The sequence below is a fragment of the Cololabis saira genome, chromosome 14 (genome assembly GCF_033807715.1).
Source record: "Cololabis saira isolate AMF1-May2022 chromosome 14, fColSai1.1, whole genome shotgun sequence".
In the NCBI taxonomy this organism is placed as follows: domain Eukaryota; kingdom Metazoa; phylum Chordata; class Actinopteri; order Beloniformes; family Belonidae; genus Cololabis; species Cololabis saira.
In genome coordinates this window covers 1,166,857-1,193,416 of record NC_084600.1, presented here as the reverse complement: position 1 = coordinate 1,193,416, position 26,560 = coordinate 1,166,857, and the positions used below count along the sequence as shown (strand labels likewise).

Here is a 26,560-nt window from a genome sequence, read left to right as displayed (position 1 = left end):
TTTCCGTCGGAAAATAAATTCTGATCAGATAAATTTGGTGGTGAAAATTACAATAATTATTATTCGAGTCAAGATCAAGCTTCAGTATTTGTTTCATGTTATTTCCACATTATTGAATGAATGTTTCTGGACTTCAACACAAATCACACTGAAAAGGTCAGCTCAGAGACTTTCCATGGAGCAGGAAGATTGAAAATATCATTTTAATTAAAGACAATTATAAATCATCCAAGAGCAGTTACACTGACCAATAAACCTTTTTAATTGGTCAAGGCTATAATAATTTAAGCTTGTTCATGTTGATGTAACAAATTGTATTTTTTCATAAAACAGCAATGGTTTTAGAAGGTTTTATCACAAAGAATACATGTGAAAATAATCCACTGTAGTTTTTAAATAATAAAACTGTATCCAAATCACAATCAAGCAAAACTATCTAAGTATTATTGTTAAATTATACTAAAGGTGTCAAACGTGGAAGTACTTATCCTGTTGAATAATGTTCGGTGTCAATATTTAATTTATCTAAAATTGATAGGAACAAATGTGTAAGATGAATTAAACTTTTATATATAGTTAAGGCTGAACCTGCTAAATACCCTATTTATACACTTTTGGTTTGTTTATTTAGATAATATTATCATATTTCATAAGATCATGAGTTTAGGTTCTTATCTTTTTACTGGAGCATAATTACAGTTGTTTTCAAATGTTTTTTATTTGCTTTGGTTTTCTCTTAATTGCTCAGAGGAAAGTTTTTTCATCAAATAATCTTTAATTTTTCATCTACTGAGGCATGATTTTCACTGTTTATGAATGGAATGTGAAACAAAATTAGTAAATAAACATGCAACTGGAAGGCAAATGTAGTGGTTTAAAAGTATTGTAAACCATTTTGTAATTTTTATTCTTTCCTTTTTTTGTTTTGTTTTATTCAGTTCGATTCTAATTAAAGCTTTTATTTTGAATTTTCAAAATATAAATTATAGATTATATATAGATTGGTCTTCTGGACATGCCTTGAAGATAGATTTTATAAATTTTATTCTGCAAGGATGAAGGGAAGATCCAACACTGGTAACACTGAAACCCTTCTGTGAGAGGCTTAACTATTAGATTTTATACAACCAGTTTCTAAAATGTACAGTTTTTTCTTCAAATCTGCACATCCTTTAAACTCAGGATAATAACATATCCGATGTTAAAAATTAAGAACTTCACTATTATGTGTATGCGTGTAGGGACAGGGTATGTTTATCTTTGAGTTATATCAATGCTGCTTTTTATTTTAACTGAGAAAAGCAAAAGGCTGAACTTACTTAAGTTGCCTTTCTTCTAGTTCATTATTACTTTATTTTTAGTTAATTATTTGTGTCAAACTATGGATTTGTTTAATTTCTAAAATACAACAAAGTTTGTCAGTGAAGATAATTAAATACTTCCTCTTGTTCCTGTGTGGTTTAATAAAGGTTCAAAGAATTGACAAATTACTTGAACTACTTTTCAACTTTCTTGTCAACTTTTAACCTACGTAGCTTGTGACTTTTATTTTGAAAGGACGTGGACGGAAGCCGTTTTCAAGACGTAGATTTGATTGACACTTTGCTCTCAAAATGTATAAAAGGCAAACAGTCCAGGCGAAGATGGAAAAACTGAAAAATGTAAATTGTTGGGTTTTTTTCCCCCTAAGACTAACTGTGTGTTCAAGAAGATGTAGTCTTAAACGTTTGGCTTTTTATTTGATATATTTGAAACTGAGTATCCACAAGACTTGAGAACTACTGTAAATGTTGTCAGGTTTAGTTGGGCAGCAGGTTCACCTGGTTCTCGCTGTTCAGGAAAAACCTGACGGTTCGCCGCTCCCTCACATTTCATACTCAGCTGCCCAGAACAAACACATAACTGACATTTTTTCCTCTCTTAAACGTGAGCCAGTGACGTGAAGAGTCCTCCAGTCCAGGGTTTATGTTGCTCTGCGGAGCGACAGGTGCGTTTACCTGCTGGATGTCGTTGTCAGGTAAGTAAGCGCTGCTTCTGGCTCTTGTTTTTCTTCCTGCAGCTCCGCGTGTCTCCCGTCAGTGGAGTGTGGTCTACCAATTAGTCAGTATTTAGTTTTCATAGGTTTTATAATAATTGAATGATACGACGGAGTATTAGGGCCAAACTAAGACAAAAAAAAAAAGGAAATTGCGAGAATAAAGTCATAATAATATGAGAATAAAGTCGTAAAATTACGAGAATAAAGTCATAATGTTGCGAGAATAAAGTCGTAATATTACGAGAATAAAGTGGTAATATAACGAGAATAAAGTCGTAATATTATGAGAATAAAGTCGTAATATTACGAGAATAAAGTCGTAATATTACGAGAATAAAGTGGTAATATTACGAGAATAAAGTCGTAATATTATGAGAATATTACGATTTTATTCTCATATTATTATGACTTTATTCTCGCAATTTTTTTTTGGTATTAGTTTGACTCCGTTGTAGAATGCACTATAAAGCCTGATTTATGGTTCCGCGTTAAATCGACGGTGTAGGGTGGGCGGCGACGCGCACCGTACGTTGCGCAAGGCCGCGTACACTACGCCGTAGGCTCTGCGTTGGTGTAACGCGGAACCATAAATCAGCCTTAAATGTGGGTTGAACTCCACACTGAAGCTGACAGTATTGACCTGGTCTCTGCACCTTGTGCTCCTCAGGATGACCGAGCCTGCTGAGCTGCTGCTCATCAGGGACCAGTATGAGTTGGCATTTCATTCTCTGGGTCTTGGCTTGGTGGCAGAAGAAGCCGACAACAGAGCAGAAGCTGTGGCGTGTTACAGAAAGGCTCAGTTGCATCTCACTCAGGGGCTGGATGTTCCCGCTGGAGGGGACCGGCACCAGGGGCCTGCCTGGGACACGGCCAGACTGCTGCAGCAGAAGATGAGGGACACCCTGGGGACGCTCAGCGCCCACCTTTCTGAGCCGGACCAGCCTCAGCTGACAACAGGAGACCACAGGAACCTACTCTTGAAGGACCTTCCTCCTAATCTTTATCCAGACTTGGCTACTGACAGTCAGCCCTCACACAGCTCTGTCCACCATCTGTACCCCACCATACCTGCTACCCAGAATGCAACCCCAACCCCCGGTGCAGCCCCTGTCCTGCTCAGTCCTGCGTCCCCTGCTGCTGCTGATGCTGCACACACAGACACAGTCCCTGCAGCCGCTCTGGGAAGTGCAGCCATGGAGAATTCAGGGGAGCAGCCCCCGGCGTACACGCCTAAACCCACAGACGGCCACCGCAGCCTGGGGTTATTTTCTGTCCAACCCAGCCTGGGGTCAGGAAAGCAGAGTGAAGTGACAGGAGGAAATGGAAATGAGCTGCTTTCCATCCCGTTTGGGGTGCAGCTGTTTTTTGTTGAACCCAACGGCCAGGTCAGCTCTCTGTCTTACCCCGGCTACCTCCGCATCATCACGCTGGATAGAGAGCACAAGGATTCTGCTGCTGGGAAACCCTCTGCTTTTTTACATGTAAGTAATGGTAAGCGCGTTTCAGCACGGCTGGGATGGAAAAGCCGTCCTCGGGCTGTGTGTGTGTGTGTGTCTCAGAGGAAGGTGGGTGTTCCTGCAAGGGAAACTGTCATAGTTAAAAGTTGACTCACAGTTGTTTCCGTGTTGCTCGAATACCAATCACTAAAGATCATTTTGGCTTCGTGATGAAACTAAGAATAGTCCAATCTAAGTGTTTGAGAAGAGTGTGTTCACTGGTGTTGCTATAACTACAACTGTAACTAAATCTCACCGTATTAATTTGTTACTTTTCTAAATGAACGGAAGGGATTTTTTTTCTCAACGCTCATCACAGCAATATAAAAAACGTCTGCTGATTATGACTTGTGTCTCTTTTGGTTGAGAATTTATTTTAGTGAGATGAAAAACTCTCAGGTGAATTAGTAACCTAATTTATTTATTGTAACATTATTTCATGTCCCGTAACAATGCCCTGGCTGTGGACAGTGAAGTTGAGTTGCTTGACTGGACTCTAAAAGTCCAGTATATACAGGACTGTCTCAGAAAATTCGAATATTGTAATAAAGTCCTTTATTTTCTGTAATGCAAAAATGTCATACATTCTGGATTCATTACAAATCAACTGAAATATTGCAAGCATTTTACTATTTTAATATTGCTGATCATGGCTTACAGCTTAAGAAAACTCAAATATCCTATCTCAAAAAATTGGAATATTCTGGGAATCTTATTCTTAAACTGTAAGCCATAATCAGCAATATTAAAATAATAAAAGGCTTGCAATATTTCAGTTGATTTGTAATGAATCCAGAATGTATGGCATTTTTGTTTTTTTAATTGCATTACAGAAAATAAAGAACTTCATCACAATATTCTAATTTTCTGAGACAGTCCTGTATACAACAGTTTGATTCATCTGCTCTAGCCCTGTTTGTGCCCTTTTTTCAAGAGCCTTCTATGTAAATCACATTTCTACCTTCTGTTTTAAAGCATTTTTGCTTAGATTCATTAAAAAAACAAATGTTTTCTGTCAACTCTACTACAAAGCTTTCATTATGTAGTGCAGTGTAACCCATGACTGTTTCCACCGGGGCGGACCGGGCGGCCGCTGTCCCGTATTCTGCCGCTGCTTTGTTTCCCAGCAAGACAATGGTCCCGTTAACAGATGAGTCTGCGCTTCTGTTGTCCTGCGGGTCAGTGCCGCGTGTCCCGTGCCCTCACAGGGGTCATCCCGTCAGGCGGCATACCAGTGGCACGATGGAGCAGCATCGCTGCTGCGTCTGTGCAGGGCAGCCATGTCCACGCTGTTGGGGTTGGACTTTGAGAAAGATCAGAAGTAACAGAGGGCTTTCAGTTGCCTTGGAAAGGGAATAATGCTTTCTATACATCATGACAAAGAAACAAAACCTAGAATAAAAACCTAAAAAAAATAAAGCTTTTAGTACGGAAGAGTATTAGGGCCAGGCAGGAGAAAAATAAAAATAATATTTTAGAGGAGGAAGATTTTTTTTTCATTATGCATTTCGAGAAAATAGTCCAAATGTCGAGAAAAAAGTCGAAATGTCGAGATTAATGTTGAAGTACAATTTCGAGAAAAAAGTCAAAATGTTGAGAAAAAATTCTAAATTTGATGAAGATATTGATTTGAAACACATATCCCACATATGCAGTTGCATAACTTCAGAAACATCCCCTTAACGTTCCACTCCAAGGATGTAAGTTAGTTAGTTAGTTAGTTAGTTAGTTACAGCTGCTGCTGCAGAGCTGTCAGTCGCTCTAACTGGATTTGATGGAGGAGGAGACATTTACACTTTATTCACCAAATTGTATTTCAACTTTATTCACGAAATTTCGACTTTATTCACGAAATTGTATTTCAACATTAATCTTGACATTTTGACTTTTTTCTTGAAATTGTATTTCAACATTAATCTCAACATTTCGACTTTTTTCTCAACATTTCGACTTTTTTCTCGACATTTTGACTTTCTCAAAGTGCACAATAAAAAAAAATCTTCCCCTCTCAAATATTTTTTCTCCTGCATGGCCCTAATACTCTTCCGTATTTTAGAGCTTTTATTTTGATGATTTTATTTGATGTAATACCATTGTATATGGGATGAGTTACTGCACGCATAGATTTCCTTTGAACCTGTAACAGCAGGTGATCCATAACATGACACGTAACAATGTTGGTGATTATGAGTTTTGTGTCCGTGTGTTTGCAGGTGTGTGACCGGCTGTACCCCCTGACCTCGGACACCCCGGTGCTGCTGGCCAACTCTGGGATCTTCATGTTCCCAGACTCCCTGGCAGAGATACCAGGCTCTTACGTGGGCATAGTTCTCTCCTCTGAACTGCCCTCTGCTGACCGGGAGATGTTTCAGGACCTGCTATCACAGCTGGCTGAACTCAGGATTCAGGTCAGTACGTGACAACTAGGGATGGGCGGTATGGACTAAAAAATGTATCACGATCATTTCTGGCATTTATCCCGATAACGATAAAAATGACGATAAAAAAAATACCAATTCAACTCCACCTTTGTAACTATAAATCTATCACCACATTCAGTCTTTAGAGCCCCCATATCACTGCTCTAAAAGAATACTAGATGCTACTAAACTACACCAATTAAATTGAATTAATAAAAACCAATTAAATGAGTTACACCTGTACTGCAAAACTGGAATGACTCAAGCTCCTCGCTCTCAGATCCGCCATGTTTGTTACACAAAAACGTCTTCAACTGGAATCTTTCTTTCTTTCTTTCTTTCTTTCTTTCTTTCTTTCTTTCTTTCTTTCTTTCTTTCTTTCTTTCTTTCTTTCTTTCTTTCTTTCTTTCTTTCTTTCTTTCTTTCTTTCTTTCTTTCTTTCTCTCCCACACACGTACGTTGTGCGTCGATTTAACACAGAACCATAAATCCGGCTTTACACAAAAACATCATCAACAGGAATTTATTGTTTTTACCGGGAGATGACAAATCCTATTTTTTTGACGGTAAAATATCGCCCAAATTTTAGTGACAACACTAAAACTAAACCAGGATGGGTGTGCGTGCGAGTGTGAAGACTTTTGTTTGGGTGGAGTTCCTGAACATCCTTATGATTCCTTGTTTCATGGCATGTTGTGCCTTCCTTATCTCTGAACTGCAAGGGCTTTACTTTGTAAGAGGTCAAGATGAGGAAGTCATGTGAAGGTTTGAGTTGTTCTTTATATTTGTGCTGAAACATGGTTTAATTTTTGGGGTTTCAAGCAAAGAAATGACAGTATCAATAAGGGATTTGGAAAAAAATATTGTTTATTATTATAAAATAAATATATGAACTTTACAACTAACTAAAAATTAAATAGATGAAGGCTGAGGAAATTACAAATGCTTCAATCATTATATATGAAAACATGTTATGTGCTATGTTAATGTAGTGTAGGTCAATATAGTTGCTGTTTAATAATAATGTACAGTATATGACTTTTCTCAGTGATATATAAAGTGAAAAGGGGATCATATTTGACAGATTAACTTGTTGCATTTATTACATGTTTTTAGTACCAGATGTAATATCTCATCACTATTATTATTACTTATTTCTAATTATTACATTTCAGTATTTGTTTTCTTCATCTTTTCTTAACCCACTAATGTTAGTTTCTTATGAATCGCATTCACACTTGCATGTGGTTTTCTTTAAATCCATACTGCGGCAGAGTCATGTGAGAGTTGGAGGTGAAGGCTCTGCCAGTGATGGAAAATTAAATTGAGTTCAAATAAATTGAGTTTTAAGGCACTAACTTCATAAACTAAGTTGAACAGGAACACTAACACCTGGAAAACACAGTGGGTCATAATTCATAATCCCCAACCTGGTTGCCTTTAATGCTATTAATTTATAACTAAATAAATCATTTGAAATAGTAAGATGATACTAATTATCCTGAAATATGTCATTCTGTGTATTTTAAAACATGGTCGCTCTGAGCATGTGCACAGGCTTGTAGATGTGTTGCCTCAAGCTGTCAGGCTGGTGTGGTGAGGACCCAGATGCAGGAGAGCGAGAGGCAGGAGTTCAACAAAAAAAGGGTTTATCAAGCAAAAACCAAAAGCGCTGCTTGGCAGGATCAAAAGTCACACAAAACAGGGATCCAAAAAACTTGAGCAAAAACTTGGCAGGACACATGGAGGAAAGAAACAGTACGGAACCACAAGGAGCAAGACCAGATATACACAAGGGGGTAACGAGACACAGGTGTGAACAATCAGGGCAGATGGACAGGTGGGGCAAAACAGAAACACAAACTGGGGGAAATGTCAACCACTGACACAAGCTTTAAAAGTGTATTTTTGTTCTTCTAAATTGCACTTCCAAATATGCGTACCTGTTCATTTTTAAATATCTTATAATAATAATAATCAATTTTATTGATAGAGCGCTTTTAAAAGATCTCAAAGGTGCTTCACAGACACAAAGATAAAACGTTGAGATCAAGAAAATTAAAAATTAAAAACCACAGGATAAAAAAAAGATAAGAGATAAAAGATAAGATAAAGGATAAGAAACAAATCCCACATTAAAAGCTGTTCTGAAGAGGTGAGATATCATGTGATGTATCTTGGCTGCGCAGAGGACTGTGGGTCTAGATGTCAGAGTAAAGACAGGTTACATTGATAAAAAGCTGAATGCAGTCAAACATCCTTCTAATATCAGGACCTTAATTTCCTTCAAAAATGTCAAACTACGTCAAGCGCTCTCTAAAGTACAAGGCACTTGTGCAGATATGTAACATTCTGGATTTGACACACACTTTTATTCTCAGAAGTAAAACAAGCTTGTAGTTGGTGTCATTTTGTAACAGTTATCATAATGTCTGTCTTTACATATATATATGTATATATATAAATATCCATGGTTCACGTTTTCCTTTTTGTCCAGGATGTGAGACTAGATGCACTGTTTCTTTTAGACATGCCGTCACATTCTGTTTTCACGTTTGAAAGGAAAAACAAAACCATGCTGCCATGTTTCCATGTTTTGGGTAAAAACAGTCTGAGCCAACTATAATCTGTTCGGTTGTACACCCATTTTTAACGGCATCCTGATCCAATCCAATCCAATTTTATTTGTTAAGCATGTTTAAAACAACCACAGCCGATCAAAGTGCTGTACAGAATAAATAACAAGACAAAACAGCTCAAGACATAAAATGTTAAATAAAATGTTAAATAAAGGTAACAGCCATACCATCAATCAATAAAATAAGATAAAATAAAATATAGAAGAATAACATAAAGAATAAAAGGATAAAATAAGTCAACTGTCTTGCTAAGTGTTAAAAGCCAAGGAGAAAAGGTGTGTTTTGAGAAGGGATTTAAAAACAGACAGGGAGGATGATGTCTGATTTGCTGAGACAGGTTGTTCCATAGTTTTGGAGCTGCAACACCAAAGCGCTGATGCACATCCCATCATAACAACTGTTTACCATGTGACGTAATGATGTTCTGACAGGGCCCAGAAGGGACAGAGGCAGAGGTGATGAACTTAAGTAGCAAAGTCCCCCTGGGTCCCCTGCACGAGAAGACAGGTCTGACAGCACCGGGGGCTGAGAAGGACAAACTACCGCTGCCGGGGTGGAGTGAGAAGATGGCACAAGGAATCCTGTCAGGTGAGTTCACAAATGACGTCTCTAACAGCGACATGTTTTACACAGACTGAATATTCAGATGTCCACAAGAATCGACCACTAGGGGGCGGTGTTTACCAGGATCAATCAGCAATATTAAAATAATAAAAGGCTTGCAATATTTCAGTTGATTTGTAATGAATCCAGAATGTATGACATTTTTGTTTTTTTAATTGCATTACAGAAAATAAAAAACTTTATCAAAATATTTTAATTTTCTGAGACAGTCCTGTACCTTACCCTACCTCATCTCACCTCACCTCACCTTACTTTACCTTACCTTACCTTACCTTACCTTACCTAACTTTACCTTACCTTACTCAAGGAGCATATTGTTCAACCCCCCGTACATGTGCCTGTATTAGATACAGAGAGACCATAACAGTTAACTTGAGTTTCTGCCTAGGAGCTACACGGTTAAGTGAGTCACTTGCAAAAGGAGCAGAGGTCACTGGGAAGGTCATTCACAAAGGAGCCGCCAAGATCAGGGACCACATCACGCCAGAGGACACGCCGTCTGAAGTCAGTCCCCGGGTCAGCAAGGGTCTGAATGTGGCCAAGAAGGCCACGGGCGGCGCCGTCCGAGTCAGCCAGTTCCTAGGTGAGGATGCACGACGCCCACGTGGGAAACCAGCCAACTAAGCAAAGAAGTCCCAGAATTTTCCTCTGTTTTAGTTTATTTCATACTTTATAGTTATTAACCTCTTTCTAGTGGTTGCAATAAAACTATGCAGTTGATTTAAAGTAGAGATGCACCGATCAGGATTTTGAGGGCCGATCACCGATCACCGATCTCCAAAATCAGTATCTGCTGATCCCGATATTACTGATCACCGATCACAGCGTGAAATCCATAAATTCGTCAATAGTGTTGTCTCATGTACAACACTGACATTGTATTATTAGGTATAAAAATTAGGAGATGAGAAGGTATCAGGAATTGTCTGTTTTATTGCAGGCTGAGGCAATGAGCAATATTTCACCCTCTAGAGACTCTTAGAGACGACTTAGACTTGGCTTATAAAGAGTAAGTGTAGTTTACCAGCTTATCTTTCCTGTGGTAATAATTATGTAAAACATGTGACCAACACACACAACAGCAGACATGTCACTCTCTAAAAGTTGATACAAGTTGTAAACTATAAACCTTGGTTTTCCTGTGGAAAGAGGAATTAAATCTTAAAATAAAAAATAATTATGAATTATTAAACTTTGTGAAAGCTTTAGCGGTAGCATCCGCCGCGTGTGAGGAAACTATTGTGAGTGAAACAAAACTCTTCACACTAGAACATGTCACTCCTGAAGCGACTGACACGACTGTCGTCCTGTGTAAGGGTTAGGGTTGGATGTGCGTGTATATAGTTTGGTAAAACTCCGGCGGACATTCATCAGTGAAATATTTACGACGCGGCAGCACGTACCGGGATCCAAGCAGCTAACGACGCATTTAAACCCGACGTCTTCTACAACAGAAAGCAGCTGATGAGCAAAGCATATGAATCCATTACCTTACGATGTAGTTCTTTGTGCACTTAATGAATAAATGCCAGGTATGGGACACTGGCGCATGACCAGTGCATTGCAGAAACGAATAAACAAATAAAATAGGCTAATGTATTTTTTTAGTTAAATAAAAAATAATACAATGATAAGGAATTGTGCATTCAAATAACAGTAATAACAACAAATGTCACTATCGGAAACGTGCAATCAGTGCACTTAAACAGATCCTCAGCCTGTACAATGATAACTGATTATTTAACGTTATGTAACCATCCAGGAAATTATGTTTTAACACAGCTGTGTGAACACATTCACAAATTCCACTCATAACAGGTGATCACAGAAAATAAAAAATAAAAAAACATGATGGCTCTCAACAGGTGGGTTCACGCAGCTTACACATTTACAAATCACACTCATAACAGGCCGTAACGCAAAATAATAATAACAATAATTAAAAAAAAAACATTAGCTCTCAGGTGGGTTCAGGCCATATTAAGCAGGCTGGCCTCTTACCTTAAGTTAAAGCAAGTCACTGCTAGCAGCGGTGACTTACCTTCCTTCAACAGAGGGTGGGAGAGGAACGGGACCCTCTGTTGTGACATCGTCTCTCTCCTCATCTCTGGCTGACACTGACACCTTTTTTGATGTGAACCCAAAGTGTGCAAGTGACACACTCTGAGTTAGCTTCCGCTTAGCCATGTTATTGTGGCATCTCAACTAGCCGGTCATTGCGCTGTGCTGGCGCACATGGCTAAGTTGCATACATAAAGGTGCAGGACTTGTGTTAAACCAATAAAAGTTTTGAATTGTGAATACTTGATATGGCGATCTCTTAAACATATTTAATTGACCATTAGTGACAATCAAATTATCATATTTTTATTATATAGTATTATATAGTCTAATTTATTTTTTTTTTTGACAACATTGAGACCCCCCCTAAATTTGGCTTTTGAGTCCTTCAGGGGGGCTCAAGGGTTAATCGGGGGGGTCCGACCCCCCAGAACCCCCCCGGATTTCGCACTCTGCTCCTTCGTGTGAAAAACTTTCAAATGTCTTATCAGCTTTGTTGTGTTGAAATTCTTTTGTAACATTCCTCCTCGGGGTATCTCCTTTGCACACACTTTGCAAACTACAAATTTGTTGTCCTATTGGGACATTTTAAACCTCCCATACCGGCGACACCATTTTCAGTGTTGATGCTTTGTAGAGATGGTCACGCCCCCTTAGGACACCTGGGTATGAGTTGTGGGAACACACACCCTCACGGCGGTTTGGTGTTGTAAACATAATCTGATCGGCTGCTTTGAACTATTATTTTCCAATCTCCGATCAAAACCGATAGGGGCACTATCGGCCGATACCGATCAGTTGCCGATCAATCAGTGCATCTCTAATCTAAAGTACCGTATTTTCCGCACTATAAGGCGCACCTAAAGGCCTTTAATTTTCTCAAAAACCGGCAGTGCGCCTTATAATGCAATGCGCCTTATATATGATCATTACGGTAATTTCTGTTACTGTAGTCAGGGGGATTGTGGGTAATGTAGTCAGGGGGATTGTGGGTAATGTAGTTGGTGTTGCCAAAGTAACGGCGCTAAAAACGTCAGGAATCGTCACAGACGTTCAAGACAACAGCAGCGACGCTGACTCGCATCATGGCGACTTTGACGAGACGGAGCAAAGCTGGTTTTTATTTTGTTAATAAAGTTTGACATACGGTACTTTTCTTCTTTCTTTTTTTTTTTGGCATTTGCTGTAGGATTTTGTAGCATTCCCTGTAGTGCAGCTCCATCAGGTAGATACGTAACTCAACCCCAGCCACTATAGTACGGTATTTTACCATATATTTAGTGCGCCTTATAATGCATTTATGGAAAAAGTTTTTAAATGCGTCATTCATTGAAGGTGCGCCTTATAGTGTGGAAAATACGGTAGTTGTTTTTTTTTTAATCATTTACTGTGATCATTTATGTTTATTTCCTCATTGTGTTTATAGTGAACGGCGTGAGTACGATTGCAGAGCAAGTAGCAGACAAGGTGGCTCCCCGTGTGAAGAAACACGGAGCTAAGCTGATCCCGGAGTCCATGAAGAAGACCCAAGAGGGCCGAGCTTCCAACCTGGACGGAGCCAAGTTTGTAGCAGCCAGCGGTGTACAAGGCACGTCACATTTCAGGACACAAGCAGCAGCTTAGATCCCCCAGGGAACTGGCCTGTTCTTGTAAAGTCAGCTTTGATCGTGTTGAACACGGAGCATGTTGAACAGGTTTACTTGTCTTGTAAAACGTTTGATTGATCATCAGAACTTAAGAGAACTTAACTTTTTTTCATAATGTGTTTATTCATTCAAAATAAGGTTTCTCTACTGTTTGGTCCAGTCTGGAGTCTGGAGCAAAGAATGTTTGCAAAGGTGTTGCAACTGAGACTGTTCAAACAGTGAAGTACAAGTAAGTTCAAATATGTTCATGCCTCCCTCTGTATTCAGAATATTTGTATTTTTGGGTCCTCAATGAATCACTGCGTATCTTGTCTCCACCGTCTTTCTGTGAATTTCACTTTAAACAGAAGTAGAAGGCTGGCTGAGAAAGCAGCCTTATTCTTGTCTGTGATGTTCTTTTTCTCTTTGGTATCTCGGTGCACTGACCTGCTTTCATGCCTTTTTCCTTTCAGATTTAGGGGCTTAGAGAATCTTTTAAACATGTCCAGCAACAAATGACTGCACGGGGGAGTAAAAGGCAAAGGCTTCCTTGTGAACTAACAACTGATCCTGCTTAAAGCTTTCACGTATACTGTCTACTTTCACTAACCCAAACCGGGTTAGACACTAACAAGCAATGAGTCACACAGAGCAAGAAATGCACATCATCTGCAATTTGTGTAATTTAAGGCTTTGTCTTCACGGGACGCGTAATGGCTCTAATTCAGGGGTCGGCAACCCGCGGCTCTAGAGCCGCATGCGGCTCTTTAGCGCCGCCCTAGTGGCTCCTTGGAACTTTTTCAAAAATGTTTGACCTTTTTTTTTTTTCTTTTTTTTTCATTTTTCCTTTTTTTTCTTTTTTTTCTCTTTTTTCCCTTTTTTCCCCTTTTTTTCTTCCTTTTTTTCTTCTTTTTTACATTTTTTCTCTTTTTTTTCTTCCTTTTTCCTTTCTTTTTTAATTTCGACATTTCGACTTTTTTCTTGAAATTTTGACTTTTTTCTCGACATTTCGACTTTTTTCACGAAATTCTGACTATTTCCTCGACATTTCAACATTAATCTCGACATTTCGACTTTTTTCTCGACATTTCAATTTTTTTTTCAACATTTCGACTTTTTTCACAAAATTTTGACTATTTCTTCAACATTTCGACTTTTTTCTCAACATTTCGTCTTTTTTCTCGAAATTTTGACTTTTTTCTCAACATTTTGACTTTTTTCTTTTCTGCTTATACAAGACTTCATTTTTTGCGGCTCCAGAAATATATATATATTTTTTTTTTGGTCCAATATGGCTCTTTCAACATTTGGGGTTGCCGACCCCTGCTCTAATTGATGCACAACAAGACCATAAATGCAGCCTGGAGTGTGTTTTTTATGCTGGAGGGATTACTTGTTGCTATATTGTGCCTGAACGCTCCTCGGTGGACGTGAGGATCCTTGACTTGCTGCTGTGATACGTGCTGCTTCAGGGCTTCAGTGTAACCCTCTGCTGCGTGCCTTTCTGGGTTAGTCCATGCTTACCTCGGCTAAATGTCGGCTTGCGTTGGGTTGATCCTGCTCTTTTTTGTTCATATGATTTTCAGACTTTTATTGTCATCTATTCCCTAATAAACAGCTTCAATGTGAGATTTGGGTGTTTTTCTTAACCCAAAATGTTTTGACATGAATGACAGCACCGACCACACCACTCTCCTCTAACCACAGCCCATATATTATTTATGGTAAAGGTATGGGGACGATGCAAGCCAGGCCACAGACACTGCTCTAAAGTCAGTGGCCAATGTTGGCTTGACTGCACACAACATTGACAATCTGGGCATCAAAGCTTTCCTGAAGACGGCCGGCAAGAAGACGGCCAAGGCCTTTTTCAGAGGCCACAATGGACAGCGGACAGAAAGTGAGGGGACGGATGTCCAAAAGGAGGAACAACATGAACAGGCTGAAGAGAACAAAGAGCAGGAACACACGGAGAAGAAGGAGGTAGAGAAGAAAGAATAGGTTTCCGCAGGAAATGTGTTATTCCCTGTCAGCCTAATAACGCTCCTCCTTCATTACTATACAACGAAATGTGAATTATGTTTTAACTATGAATAACATGGTTATTATGTAATTTCTGTTTGGCAACTAATGAAGTGTTATTACATTCATGTGAAGTATTGTAATTAACTTTAGAGTGCATTTTTTTCTAAGTTATTTAGTGGTTCTTTACCTCATGGTTTTCTGTTTTCTTGTATAAAGTTTGTCACCAAACTACTTTTGTGGTGTATTTTTTTTTTTTAATTTGCAAAATATTGAGGCACTAAACCATTAATATTATCAGAAAACTTGGTTGCATAGGAGGAAGGTACATTATTTTAGAAATACTTTTTTAATCTTATGAAATACGTTGGGTTCAATGTGTTTCAATTTGGGGGTTATTACTCCTGTAAAGTTATCAATAAATCCAATGTAACAAGAATAAAAGCATAAATATAGGCCTATACGTATAGAGAAAATAAAAAACTCCAGTAAAGTTGTCTGCCTTTAAAAGACGGAAGGGGCGGTTTCCATGGAAACCGAGCAACAAACTTTTCCTCCGGAGCCTGAAGCTTTTTGTTAACATGTCTAAAGACAGTGACCGTAGTAAAAACGATCTGGCACGGCTGCAGGCAGACTTTGAAGAAGAAAGAAAGATAAAGTGAGTTTCTTAATGCAATCTACCTTTTATAAACTTTGAAGGAACCTATAGTAGCACTGTAAGTGTTCAGGCCCTATTTACTGGGACAGCATCTTCTTGAAAGATCTTCAAAACTCTAATATCTCTCTCTCTCTCTCTCTCTCTCTCTCTCTCTCTCTCTCTCTCTCTCTCTCTCTCTCTCTCTCTCTAATATAATCTAACTTTCTGAACACCCTCTTCTAAAGCTTTTAGTTATTAACAGTACTTGAGTTGTAAAAAAAAAAGTCAGGGGGGATGGTGGATTTTATCATATGGACAGATAATTTGTGCTGATTACAAATAATATAATATATTACAAATAATAGCACTGACCAAAACAGCTGCAGAAATACTGCAGGAATGACATAGCAGCAGTTAAATGCAGCCTTCTGTAAGCTTTAAATATCCACTGGGCTTACATAAAATTCATCACAAGTTATTAATTGGAAGAGAGTATGGGGAAACATCAAAGTTACATCACAAAATTTTAATCATCAAATGATTCATTTTAAATGTATCTACTATACTATATATATATATATATATATATATATATATATATATATATATATATATATATATATATATATATATATATATATATATATATATATATATATACATATATATATATATATATATATATACTATACTATATAAGGAAATGCTGCCAACTACAACTCTGCTCTACTCCCATCTGCCCCTTGTGTAATATTAGAGAAATAGGAACTTACTTGCATACAATGTGGCGATGTCCAGGTGTGGAGTATTTTTGGTCTCAAGCAGCATCCCGGATGGGTGATATAATCGGAACCAGTATACCTTGTAATCCAATTATTTTGTTGTTAAACGATGACTCCCATATATCACTTAATTTCTCTCAGAGAAGACTTTTGTTTTTAGGCTTGAGAGCCACAAAGAAAATAATGATGTGGAAACCCCCACACTTGCCATGCTGTATGACATCTTGACCTTAGAACTTTCTATTGCCCGTTCTAATGGGGCCAAAGCAGAAAATGTTGAGGGTCTGTCTATAAGGCAATTGAGAAAGTTAGAACTATGTACGTCCTCAACCTTTCCCCGACCCTGCACCCCAACCTGGGACTTGCTGATTGGGCCGGAGCTTCGGGAGCTGCGTGCTGGCCTGTGGTCCCCACCCCTGGTCATCCCGCTGCTGCTTCCACCTGCCTGCGGTCCCCACCCCTGGTCATCCCGCTGCTGCTTCCACCTGCCTGCGGTCCCCACCCCTGGTCATCCCGCTGCTGCTTCCACCTGCCTGCGGTCCCCACCCCTGGTCATCCCGCTGCTGCTTCCACCTGCCTGCGGTCCCCACCCCTGGTCATCATGTTGCTGCTTCCACCTGCCTGCTGTGCTGTTGCCGTCCCTGACCCACCAGTCTGGCCCTCGGCAGGAGGGTCCCCCCTTATGAGCCTGGTCCTGCTCAAGGTTTCTTTCCTCCTAAAGGGGAGTTTTTCCTTGCCACCGTTTTGCTTAAGGTTTTTCTCCCACTAGGGGAGTTTTTACCTGCCATTGTTTATGTAATAATTGCTCGGGGGTCATGTTCTGGGTATGGGTCTCTGGAAAGCGTCTAGAGACAACTTTTGTTGTATTAGAAGCTATATAAATAAAATTGAATTGTACATCAAATAAACTTATTTAAATGCACATTAAAATAAGGAATTAAAGGAGGTAGTGGCTGTCACGTCTGGTGTGGACCCAAACGCAGGAGAGCAGGAGGCAGGAGTTTGCAAAAACCAAGGATTTGTTCTAGAAAAGGCAAAAACAAAGCGCTGCTTCGCAGACTCAAAAGAAACTAAACAGGGATCAAAAAACTTGAGGCAGGAAAAACGTGGCAGGAAACATGGAAGACAAAACAGTACGGACCGACAGAGAACAAGGGAATGACAAGACCAGATATAATAATAATAATAATAATTCATTTTATTTAACGGCGCCTTTCATGTCACCTAAGGTCACCTTACAGAATAAAAACAAAACAATACAATAAAGGAAATACAATAGTAATGCAGTAGAAATTATAATACATGTTGCGTTTTGAAGGTGGTGATGGAGTCTATTTGTCTTATGTGTGGGGGGAGGGAGTTCCAGAGTCTGGGTGCCGTACAACTGAAAGCTCGGGCACCCATGCTGCTAAGGTGTGAGGTGGGAGTGAAAAGAAGACCAGCAGAGGTTGAGCGAAGGGTACGGGAGGGGGTGTATTCTTTCAGTAGGTCACAGAGGTAGGTGGGGGCTAGGTTGTGAAGGGCTTTGTGGGTGAGGAGGAGGTTTTTATAAATGATACGGTATTGGACTGGGAGCCAGTGGAGTTGGATAAGAACGGGGGTGATGTGGTCAGATGACTTGATGCGGGTGATGATCCGGGCGGCCGAGTTCTGAATGAGTTGTAGTTTGTTGGTGAGTTTGGTTGGGAGGCCAGTGAGGAGAGCATTACAGTAATCGATACGGGATGTGACGAATGAGTGGACCAGAATTTCGGTGCTGGATTGGGACAGTGCTGGACGAAGTCTGGAGATGTTGCGGAGGTGGAAGAATGCAGTCCGGGTGATGTTGTGGATGTGAGGTGCAAATGAGAGTGTATTGTCCAGAATGACGCCGAGGCTCTTGACGTGGGGGGAAAAGGGTACCGGGAAGCCGTTGATGATGATGGGAGGGGCGGGAGAGGGTTGTGACTTGGTGAGGGTGGATTTGGAGCCGATGAGAAGAGCCTCAGTTTTATTGCCGTTGAGTTTTAGGAAGTTATTGCTCATCCAGGTATTGATGTCGTGTAGGCAGGTGGTGAGGGAAGCGGGAGGAATGGCAGCGGTGGGGTTGGAGGAGATATATATCTGAGTGTCATCGGCGTAAGTGTGAAAATGGACCCCATGGTGACGGAGAATTGAGCCTAGGGGTAGGAGGTAAATGGTGAAGAGAAGTGGACCCAGTACTGACCCCTGGGGGACACCCATTGTGACACCCGTGCATCCGGATTTATGGTTCTGTAGTTGGACAAACTGTTGACGGTCAGTGAGGTAAGATGAAAGCCAGGAGAGTGCAACACCAGTAATCCCAATGCCAGCCAGGCGGTCCAGGAGTATTGCGTGAGAAATGGTGTACTCAGGGGATAACGAGACACGACGAGACACAGGTGCAGACAATCAGGGCAGATGGGACACAGGTGGGGCAAAACAGAAACTGAAAGGCTGGAGGGAATGTCAAACCCTGACAGTGGCCTCGTAAATTCTTCCTCATTCTGCTGCCCTGTATGTCATTGAATGAGAAAGAAAAGGTTTTCTTTGTTTTTTTTTGTTTTTTTTATCCAACATTATAGATATTATTTTTCTTTCTTTTTCTTTTCTCTTTCTTCTTTCTTTTCTCCTATGTTTAGATACCACAGATTCTGTAAGCCAGCAAGGGGAGGGGAGGTAGGGGTGGGGAAACAGCCCAGTTATCTAAGCTTATCTTAATTAAAAAAGCTCAATAAAAAACTTGATCACAAAAAAGGAAAGCATCTTCTGCCTTTTGGTTGTAGAGAGACGCTGGAAGAGTCCGTCTCAGATCTACGCAGGACCGTGTATGAGCTGCAAGAAAGACTGCAAGGTGTTGATGGTGAAGGTTGGTATATAGACTATAATAGGAGTTTTTTACCTCCACTCCTGAGCAACCCTCCATTGTGCTGTTTCCCACTGAGAGACTGGTATCACAGAGTTTCTGTTTCCACTGATATCAGGGAATGAGTGGAGGACCAGGTATGAGAGCCAGCTGGAGGTAAATGGACAGCTGGAGAGGCAGAGCTCACTCCTCCGGGAGAAGCTGGAGATTATAAGAGGAAACCCCATGGGTAAGTTAACAGTTGTTTATGGTATTAGTCTCTGCATGCATTAGAATGCTGACCTTATCATCATTTTGATGCACCTTTTTCAAAAGCATATATATGTAATTTAGATTAGAATGCCAGTTGGGTAAAAAAACAAAAAAGTGCATAAAGGTGAACCTGAGAAAATGCCTAACTGGCAGGACCTTTCATGTTGCTGACATCCTGACCCTAGAGTCAACTTCTGTTGTAATAGATGCTATAGCTTATAAATGAAACTGAAATTGAAAATTGAAATTCCCAATCTATGTGCAGTGTGAAGAAGTGCAAGGTGTATTGTGCTGACTGAAATATTAAGGTAAAGAAGGCTCACACATGGCCAATTCTGAGCAAATTCAGTCATAACAAACCCAAGATTGGGCCGGGGAAAAAACTGAAAGCAGATTTGATAGATGGAGGAAATGACAGAGGTGCTACAGCTGTTTTCATACAAGCACCACAACCCTGACATTTTAAAACATGCTCCATGCAGCCTTACCCTGCATTTCTGTCTAGCTGTGATGTAAATAGGTAAAGTACTGTGATTTCCACAGCATGCACGTCTTGCCTCCTGTGTGCTCACACAGGCACCACTCTGGAGTATTTCTACTGTACATCACTTAGGAGTTTTCTGCTCATTCTCAAGAAGCGTTCTCGTGTGAAAACATCTCAACACTTTGAGTCAGGTGGCAGATTTGTGGATGAGAAATACTGGTGTGGGCCGCAGCAATTAAGGACGGCTGCAAGCTTGGCTTTTTGCGTCAAACATTTACAGAAAATTATCATCAAACCTGCTTTGTTTCATGGAGGATGAACAAACCAAGAAACTGTTTTAGTATGCCCATAAAAAAATATATAGAATAAAGAAAACAAGACAGCAAAATGTTAACCATGTTCACCCATTTCAAGCACATTTGTGCCATACTTTCATCAAGCTTACATAATGCTCTCAATTGGATTCCTTTACAGATCGACTGGCCTCTATCCGATCATATGAGGACATGCCAGAGGTAAGCACATACATGGGGATTTTCCTTTGTTAGTTCATTCGTTTTTGTTTTTCGAACATGTATAAAAAAAGAAAAAAGACAAGAAAACAAATACAGGTGGGCATTCCACCACATAAAGAAAAAAAACCCAACGAAAACATATTTCAAATTACATGTTCGAAAAGGAATGGGAGGAAGTATAAACTTATTTAATCCCACCCCCTTTCCACAACTAAACATAAATTATATGTATGTATTTCTTTTTTATACTATACACTAATTTGTATAAATATATATCAATCTTACAAAAAATAACCTGTTTAATACAAGATGTAAGCTCTATCATAAATATAATATAACAATTTTTTTTTAATAGTTTATTTCAAACACATAAGGAAAAAAATATAAAATTTTAAAACAAATTCAAAACATACAGAAAAAAAGCAACAACAACAAAAACGTGATACAAACGGGGAAAAAAAACAGTGTCCGAAAAGGAGCAGGTAGAAGTAAAACTTATTTAACCCTGCCCCTTTGTTACCTCTATTATAAAATAAACATAAATATTAAAAATAAATATCTGCTAATTTACCTATTAGGCTACTGATTTTCCCATTGGTTGTGCCTTTGCACCTAACCAGCTAACAAACACAATCTTTCCTTAACATGGAAAGATTATTCCTATGATATAAATATAATACGTATATCTAAGTATATAAACACACAAAGACAACATGACAAAATAGCAGAACACACACAGCTGCTGATCTTTAAACACAGTCTTCACTTTTATACCTCAAATAAACCATTTCTTTATATTTCTTCTTAAATTGTTTTATGTTTGTACATTCTTTTGACTCCAAATTCAAACCATTCCACAGTTTAATTCCACAAACTGATACACAAAAACCTATTTTTGTTGTACGCACATATAAATAATAAATAATAATTTTCTGAGGTTTTCCTTGATGTGCTTGTGTTTCCTGAGAAAGCGTTCAGCCCACAGACAGCAGACACACACGGACACGCCAGCAGAGAGAGCTAGAGACACAGAACGAATGCAGACAACGGCGTGAGGATTGTGACGCCAGCTGCTATCCATCCTCCCGTGGATGCAGCTTCCACAAACGAGAGTTTAATCGCAGCTCTGTAATCACAGGATTACAAACCATGGGAGAGTAATGCAGGCTAATTACAATACTCTAACACACCACATAGTGAAGGGTTGTACGATACAGGATAAACACGACGCAGGTGTCTGCGTGCCCAAGGGCAGAACTAACAGATGCCTATTAATACATCCTACAAGTCACTGCAAGATTGGGGACTAAAGATGTGTAGTCGACCAGTTTATGCTTCAGTAAGACAGACTGAGACTGCGAGAGGCGTTTTGATCAGTATGCTGCGCAGTCACAATGGAGCTGCTCCAAATTCACAAAATCACAAGGTCTCATTCCTCATCCCTGTGGTGTTAATTTGACACAGTCTGTTTTTAATGTTTTAGCACTTTTTTATTTGGCTGTTGAATAATATATGAGTCCAGTTCATTTTTGTTCGTCTGCTTTCATCATGAACCCCCCCTTGGATTCTGGTTTTGCGTTACGCCATTAGTGTCTGATTCTAGCTGAGCACAGTGGGATTCAAGTGCAATGAGTCTTCAGCAGAATTACACCTTTTGCATGAAAAAATAAATTAATACAAAGTCTTTGTTACAGGAAATGCTTAAAGAGCATCTAAAGCTCCAGACAGAGGAGAAGTTAGAGCTCCAGACTCAGCTGAGGAACTGTCATCTTCAAATGGAGCAGGAGGGAAAGGTACAAAGTCTTAAATGTCCTGTAGACACAATTTCTGTGGTGAGGATTTGTTAGGGTCATAATGTCTGCTGGTCTAGTTTTGTTCTGTCTCAGCAAGCACCTTTTTAGTTGTTTATGCAATAATTATTTCAGTTACAAATAGCCATCGTTAGCAGAGGATTGAAAAAGATTTGGCTGACAGTTTTATTTTGCATTCTTCCCGGCCTAACAAGTACAAATGCAAACATTAACCTCAACCTTTGTCCCGCACTTTCTTACACTTGGCAAGTATGTTCTTAGTTTACTCGGTTCTTTGTTTATTGTTCTGTTCAACTGGGAGATATTAGTTGATTAAAGGTTTAGCACACAGCATGTGCAACCAGTAATCCCTAATCTCTTTGCTCATTAACATTAAAGACTTATTGAATACACACTCACGAAACAGATATCAAGCTTTACACCCATTAACAGATTGATTACAGTTGGAGTAAAGGTTATTCATGAACGGAAAGAAGGGATCATTTGGATTTTTCTGTTTCTTTCACATATCAGGCATTTCATAAAACCAATGATGAGAGGCGGGCGTACCTCTCAGAAATTGCTATGGTAAGCGTTGATAAATATATTTCTTATTTTTTTTTACATAAATCATTGGACAGTGCACTTTATGCTGTATCGGTCCTCTTGAAGGAGAGCAGATAATTACGTATTTTCTGGACTATAAGCCGCACCTGCATACAAGCCACATCCGATCTATTTAAAAAAGAAAAAAAAGATATGCAAGCCGCAGATATTTCTATTGTTAGATTAGATATTTACTACATGTACAGAAGGATTTTGAACTGTAAATGATGTACATGTACATGTATGTACCTAAATAGATCCTTTCTTTTAACACGGCAGCAACTTTGCTGATTAAAACGGGACAGAACCAAGAGAAAATAACCGCTATTTATTTATCTATTTATCTGTTTGAAATCTGCTTCTACCTACTTCTATCTGCTAAAGAAGAAGTAGCGTATTCTTCTTTGCATTTATTTTGTCTTAGTTTTGATTCTGTGCAGTGGAAGAAAAATCCACAGAATAGCTGCACCTTTGTATAAGCTGCATGGTTGAAAACCTATCAAAAAAGTAGCGGCTTATAGTCAAGAAAATACAGTATACTGACTAATGCATTGATTGTGAAGAACACATAGTTTTTGCACTCTTCTTCTGCATGGTTATTTCTAATTCATCATTCCACATATTTTAGGTTTCTGTTTAACCAAAACAACTGAACACGTTCTGCTTTACGCTGAGACAACACTGGTTTTCTACAAATCTGCAGAAACTGCCTTTGAGCTACATTTCTCACTGCGAGCATTTTAGAAACAAATACCTGTATGTGAATAACTCAGCATGTGACTTCCTGCTGTGCACGCTAAAGGTCACATAAAAGTGCATGTTTGGAGAGCGCTAACTGAAATCTCTCCCCATTTCCCTCTCACGCAGCAGAGTTCTACCCACGAGGCCCGTCGGAGACGCATTTCCTCTCAGCCACAGAGAGCACCGGGGAGCCAGCAGAGCAGGTCAGAGCTTCCACGTTTCCATTTGATGAATAAAATAATACCAACAACAGTCCAGTGGAAAAATGATGACTTTGAAATCAGAGAGGAGGAACTCATTTTAAAAACAATGGATCATAGGCTCCTCCCAAATCATTTTTTGAAGTATAATTTGATTACCTTTTTTACGTTTGTTATTTGATACATTATCAGGTTACCAAACTAATACTGCAGATTATCAGAATCAGAGGATAAACCAGAATTACCGCATCTCTCAACATGCATGCAGGCAGAAATATATTTCTCAAAAGAATTTGCATTTTTGAAACTGTGGAACATTAAATAAATTGTGAGTAAAAAACTGAATATATCTTGGGATTCAAGGAGATTTTTTTTTACATTTTAAAGGAGCTTGAGGCAAGAATAAGAAATGAGACTCATTAGCGCCACGACGGCCGTTGGGGTTACTGCAGCCAACAGTGAAGCCGGCACGGGAGAACGGGGAGAACATGCATGCAGCGTCATGTGACGTCACATCCGCAGGACAGCGCGGGAAATTCCGGCCCGGAATTGCAGCACATTTTGCAGCACACAGCCTGTTCAAGGCAACGGAGAGATACACTAGAGGGCTCATTCTTTTTGGTTTGGAACCCTTCATCTGACATTATTATTAGAAAACTTAAAACGTATATGCATTTCTTTTTTCATAAATCCTGCCTCAAGCTCCTTTAAATCAGATTCCGTCTTGCAGTGGACTTATTAAAATTAACTCTATTCAATTCCTCATAACAGCTAAAGGGTAATTAAATTATCATATTCTGACATGTTTTATTCTGATATTGTTGAATATTAATCCGTCTTGTCCTTCTCTCCACCCCAAGATTTCTGTCTACACACTTTCAAATAAAGACCACTAGAGCCACAGAATGTTAGGAAAAACCCAACAAAAAACCACATGGTTGAGAAGTTCATGGTTGATTCAGTAACTACGAGGTTCTGTGGCTGGAAAATAGGCTAAAATCATCACACTGCCACCCCTGTGCTTGGCTGTTGGTGCCAGATATTGGTACTGATGTGCTAGAGTGGCTGTCACCTTTATGGCCAAACAAATCCACTTTGGTTTGTCCAAAGGAGATTGTCCGAGAAATGTATTCAGATGCAAGTTGCAAATCTAAGTTCGGCTGCCAAGTTGTTATGAGAGAGGATACTTTCTCCGGGCAATCCTTTCATACAAGCCACACTTGTGGTGTCTTTTTCTGGACATTGCATTTAGGTACGTTTGCTGGAATATCTACTCAGGAGAAGATTGGCAGATTGGCAACCGCCTTGAACATTTTTTCACTTGGGATCAGTCTTTCTTACGACAGAGTATTAAGGCCAAACTAAGAAAAAAAAATAAGGAAATTACGAAAATAAAGTCATAATAATATGAGAATAAAGTCGTAAAATTACGAGAATAAAGTCGTAAAATTACGAGAATAAAGTCGTAAAATTACGAGAATAAAGTCGTAATATTTTGAAAATAAAGTCGTAATATTTTGAGAATAAAGTCGATTAAAGATTTTATTCTTTATTCTTTATTCTCATAATATTACGACTTTATTCTATTACGACTTTATTCTCTCAATATTATGACTTTATTCTCGTAATTTTACGACTTTATTCTCATTATATCACGACTTTATTCTCGTCATGTTACGACTTTATTCTTGTAATATTACGACTTTATTCTCATAATATTACGACTTTATTCTCATAATTTTACGACTTTATTCTCATTATATTACGACTTTATTCTATTACGACTTTATTCTCATTATATTATGACTTTATTCTCGTAATTTCCAATTTTTTTTGTCTTAGTTTGGCCCTAATACTCCGTCGTACTTTCTCACTGTAGAATGATGAACTGCAACATTTTTAGAAAACCTAATACCTCTTATTAGACTTATGGGCAGCACCAGTTGCTTTTCTAAGGTCACAGCTGATGTCTTCCCTTCTTATCACAGTGTTAACACACACGCCTGAATGCCCCAGATCACCAAAACGTATGTTTTCATGGATCACCCTTGCTTGATAAGTAAAACCTTTGAGAAGAGGATGTACTTTTATGATATGTACAGTATCTTCTGGATGTGTCCATTAAATCAAGAATTTGTCTTTTGGTATTGTTTTTGGTATAATTTATCATGTTTTGGGTTTTTTTTTTCTATTGCTTGCTATGTTATTCACATATGTGTATTTGTGTCTTTGTTATCCTGTGGCACATAAGGAAGCAGACTAGCAGGAAGACGGAGGCTGATTCTAAGAAAGGAAAAGAAGGAGAAGAACATGGAGGAGGAGAACATCTGAAAGGAGGAGGAGGTGGTGATTCAGCCATAGAGAGAAGAAAGGAGATGGAAACGTTAAGGGAGAGGAGGTTGCCCTCAAAACACTACCTGAAACACAACCGCTAACTGAAGCTTTGGGGTATTAGTCCATGCAAAGAAAAGTAACGTTCTCTGCAGGAAAAGTTGTGTTTTTACATCTTTTTTCTTTAGCCGTTGTTCCTATTTCCCAATGGCTGATTATATTATACTGGAAATAGCAAAGTTACTATTTAGGGCTTACTCTTATACAGGTTTAGCATTTCAAGGAAAATGCAGTATTACACTGTATTTTCTGTTAAAGCTGGATGTCGTGTCGTACTGAGAGAATGGCTTGGCTGAAAAGATCTTTGACCTTTTAGAATGAAAAAAAAGCATATAAACTTAAACTTACATGAAATATCTTACGGAAGGGTA

General features: G+C 39.1%; 2 protein-coding genes across 2 annotated transcripts; both read left to right on the top strand.

Moving 5' to 3' along the window:
- Nucleotides 1-1,927: 1,927 nt before the first annotated feature.
- On the top strand, nt 1,928-15,111 carry LOC133459445 (spartin-like). The gene is made up of 8 exons (XM_061739370.1): nt 1,928-2,017; nt 2,706-3,519; nt 5,748-5,942; nt 9,025-9,181; nt 9,606-9,800; nt 12,705-12,866; nt 13,063-13,153; nt 14,634-15,111. The coding sequence occupies exons 2-8, from the start codon at nt 2,707-2,709 to the stop codon at nt 14,902-14,904; spliced, it is 1,884 nt and encodes a 627-aa protein (XP_061595354.1). The 5' UTR covers nt 1,928-2,017; nt 2,706; the 3' UTR covers nt 14,905-15,111.
- Nucleotides 15,112-15,506: 395 nt separating this feature from the next.
- Nucleotides 15,507-26,233, top strand: LOC133460151 (coiled-coil domain-containing protein 169-like). The gene is made up of 8 exons (XM_061740713.1): nt 15,507-15,583; nt 19,131-19,213; nt 19,329-19,439; nt 20,421-20,461; nt 22,156-22,254; nt 22,786-22,839; nt 23,728-23,801; nt 26,050-26,233. The coding sequence occupies exons 1-8, from the start codon at nt 15,507-15,509 to the stop codon at nt 26,231-26,233; spliced, it is 723 nt and encodes a 240-aa protein (XP_061596697.1).
- Nucleotides 26,234-26,560: the final 327 nt, after the last annotated feature.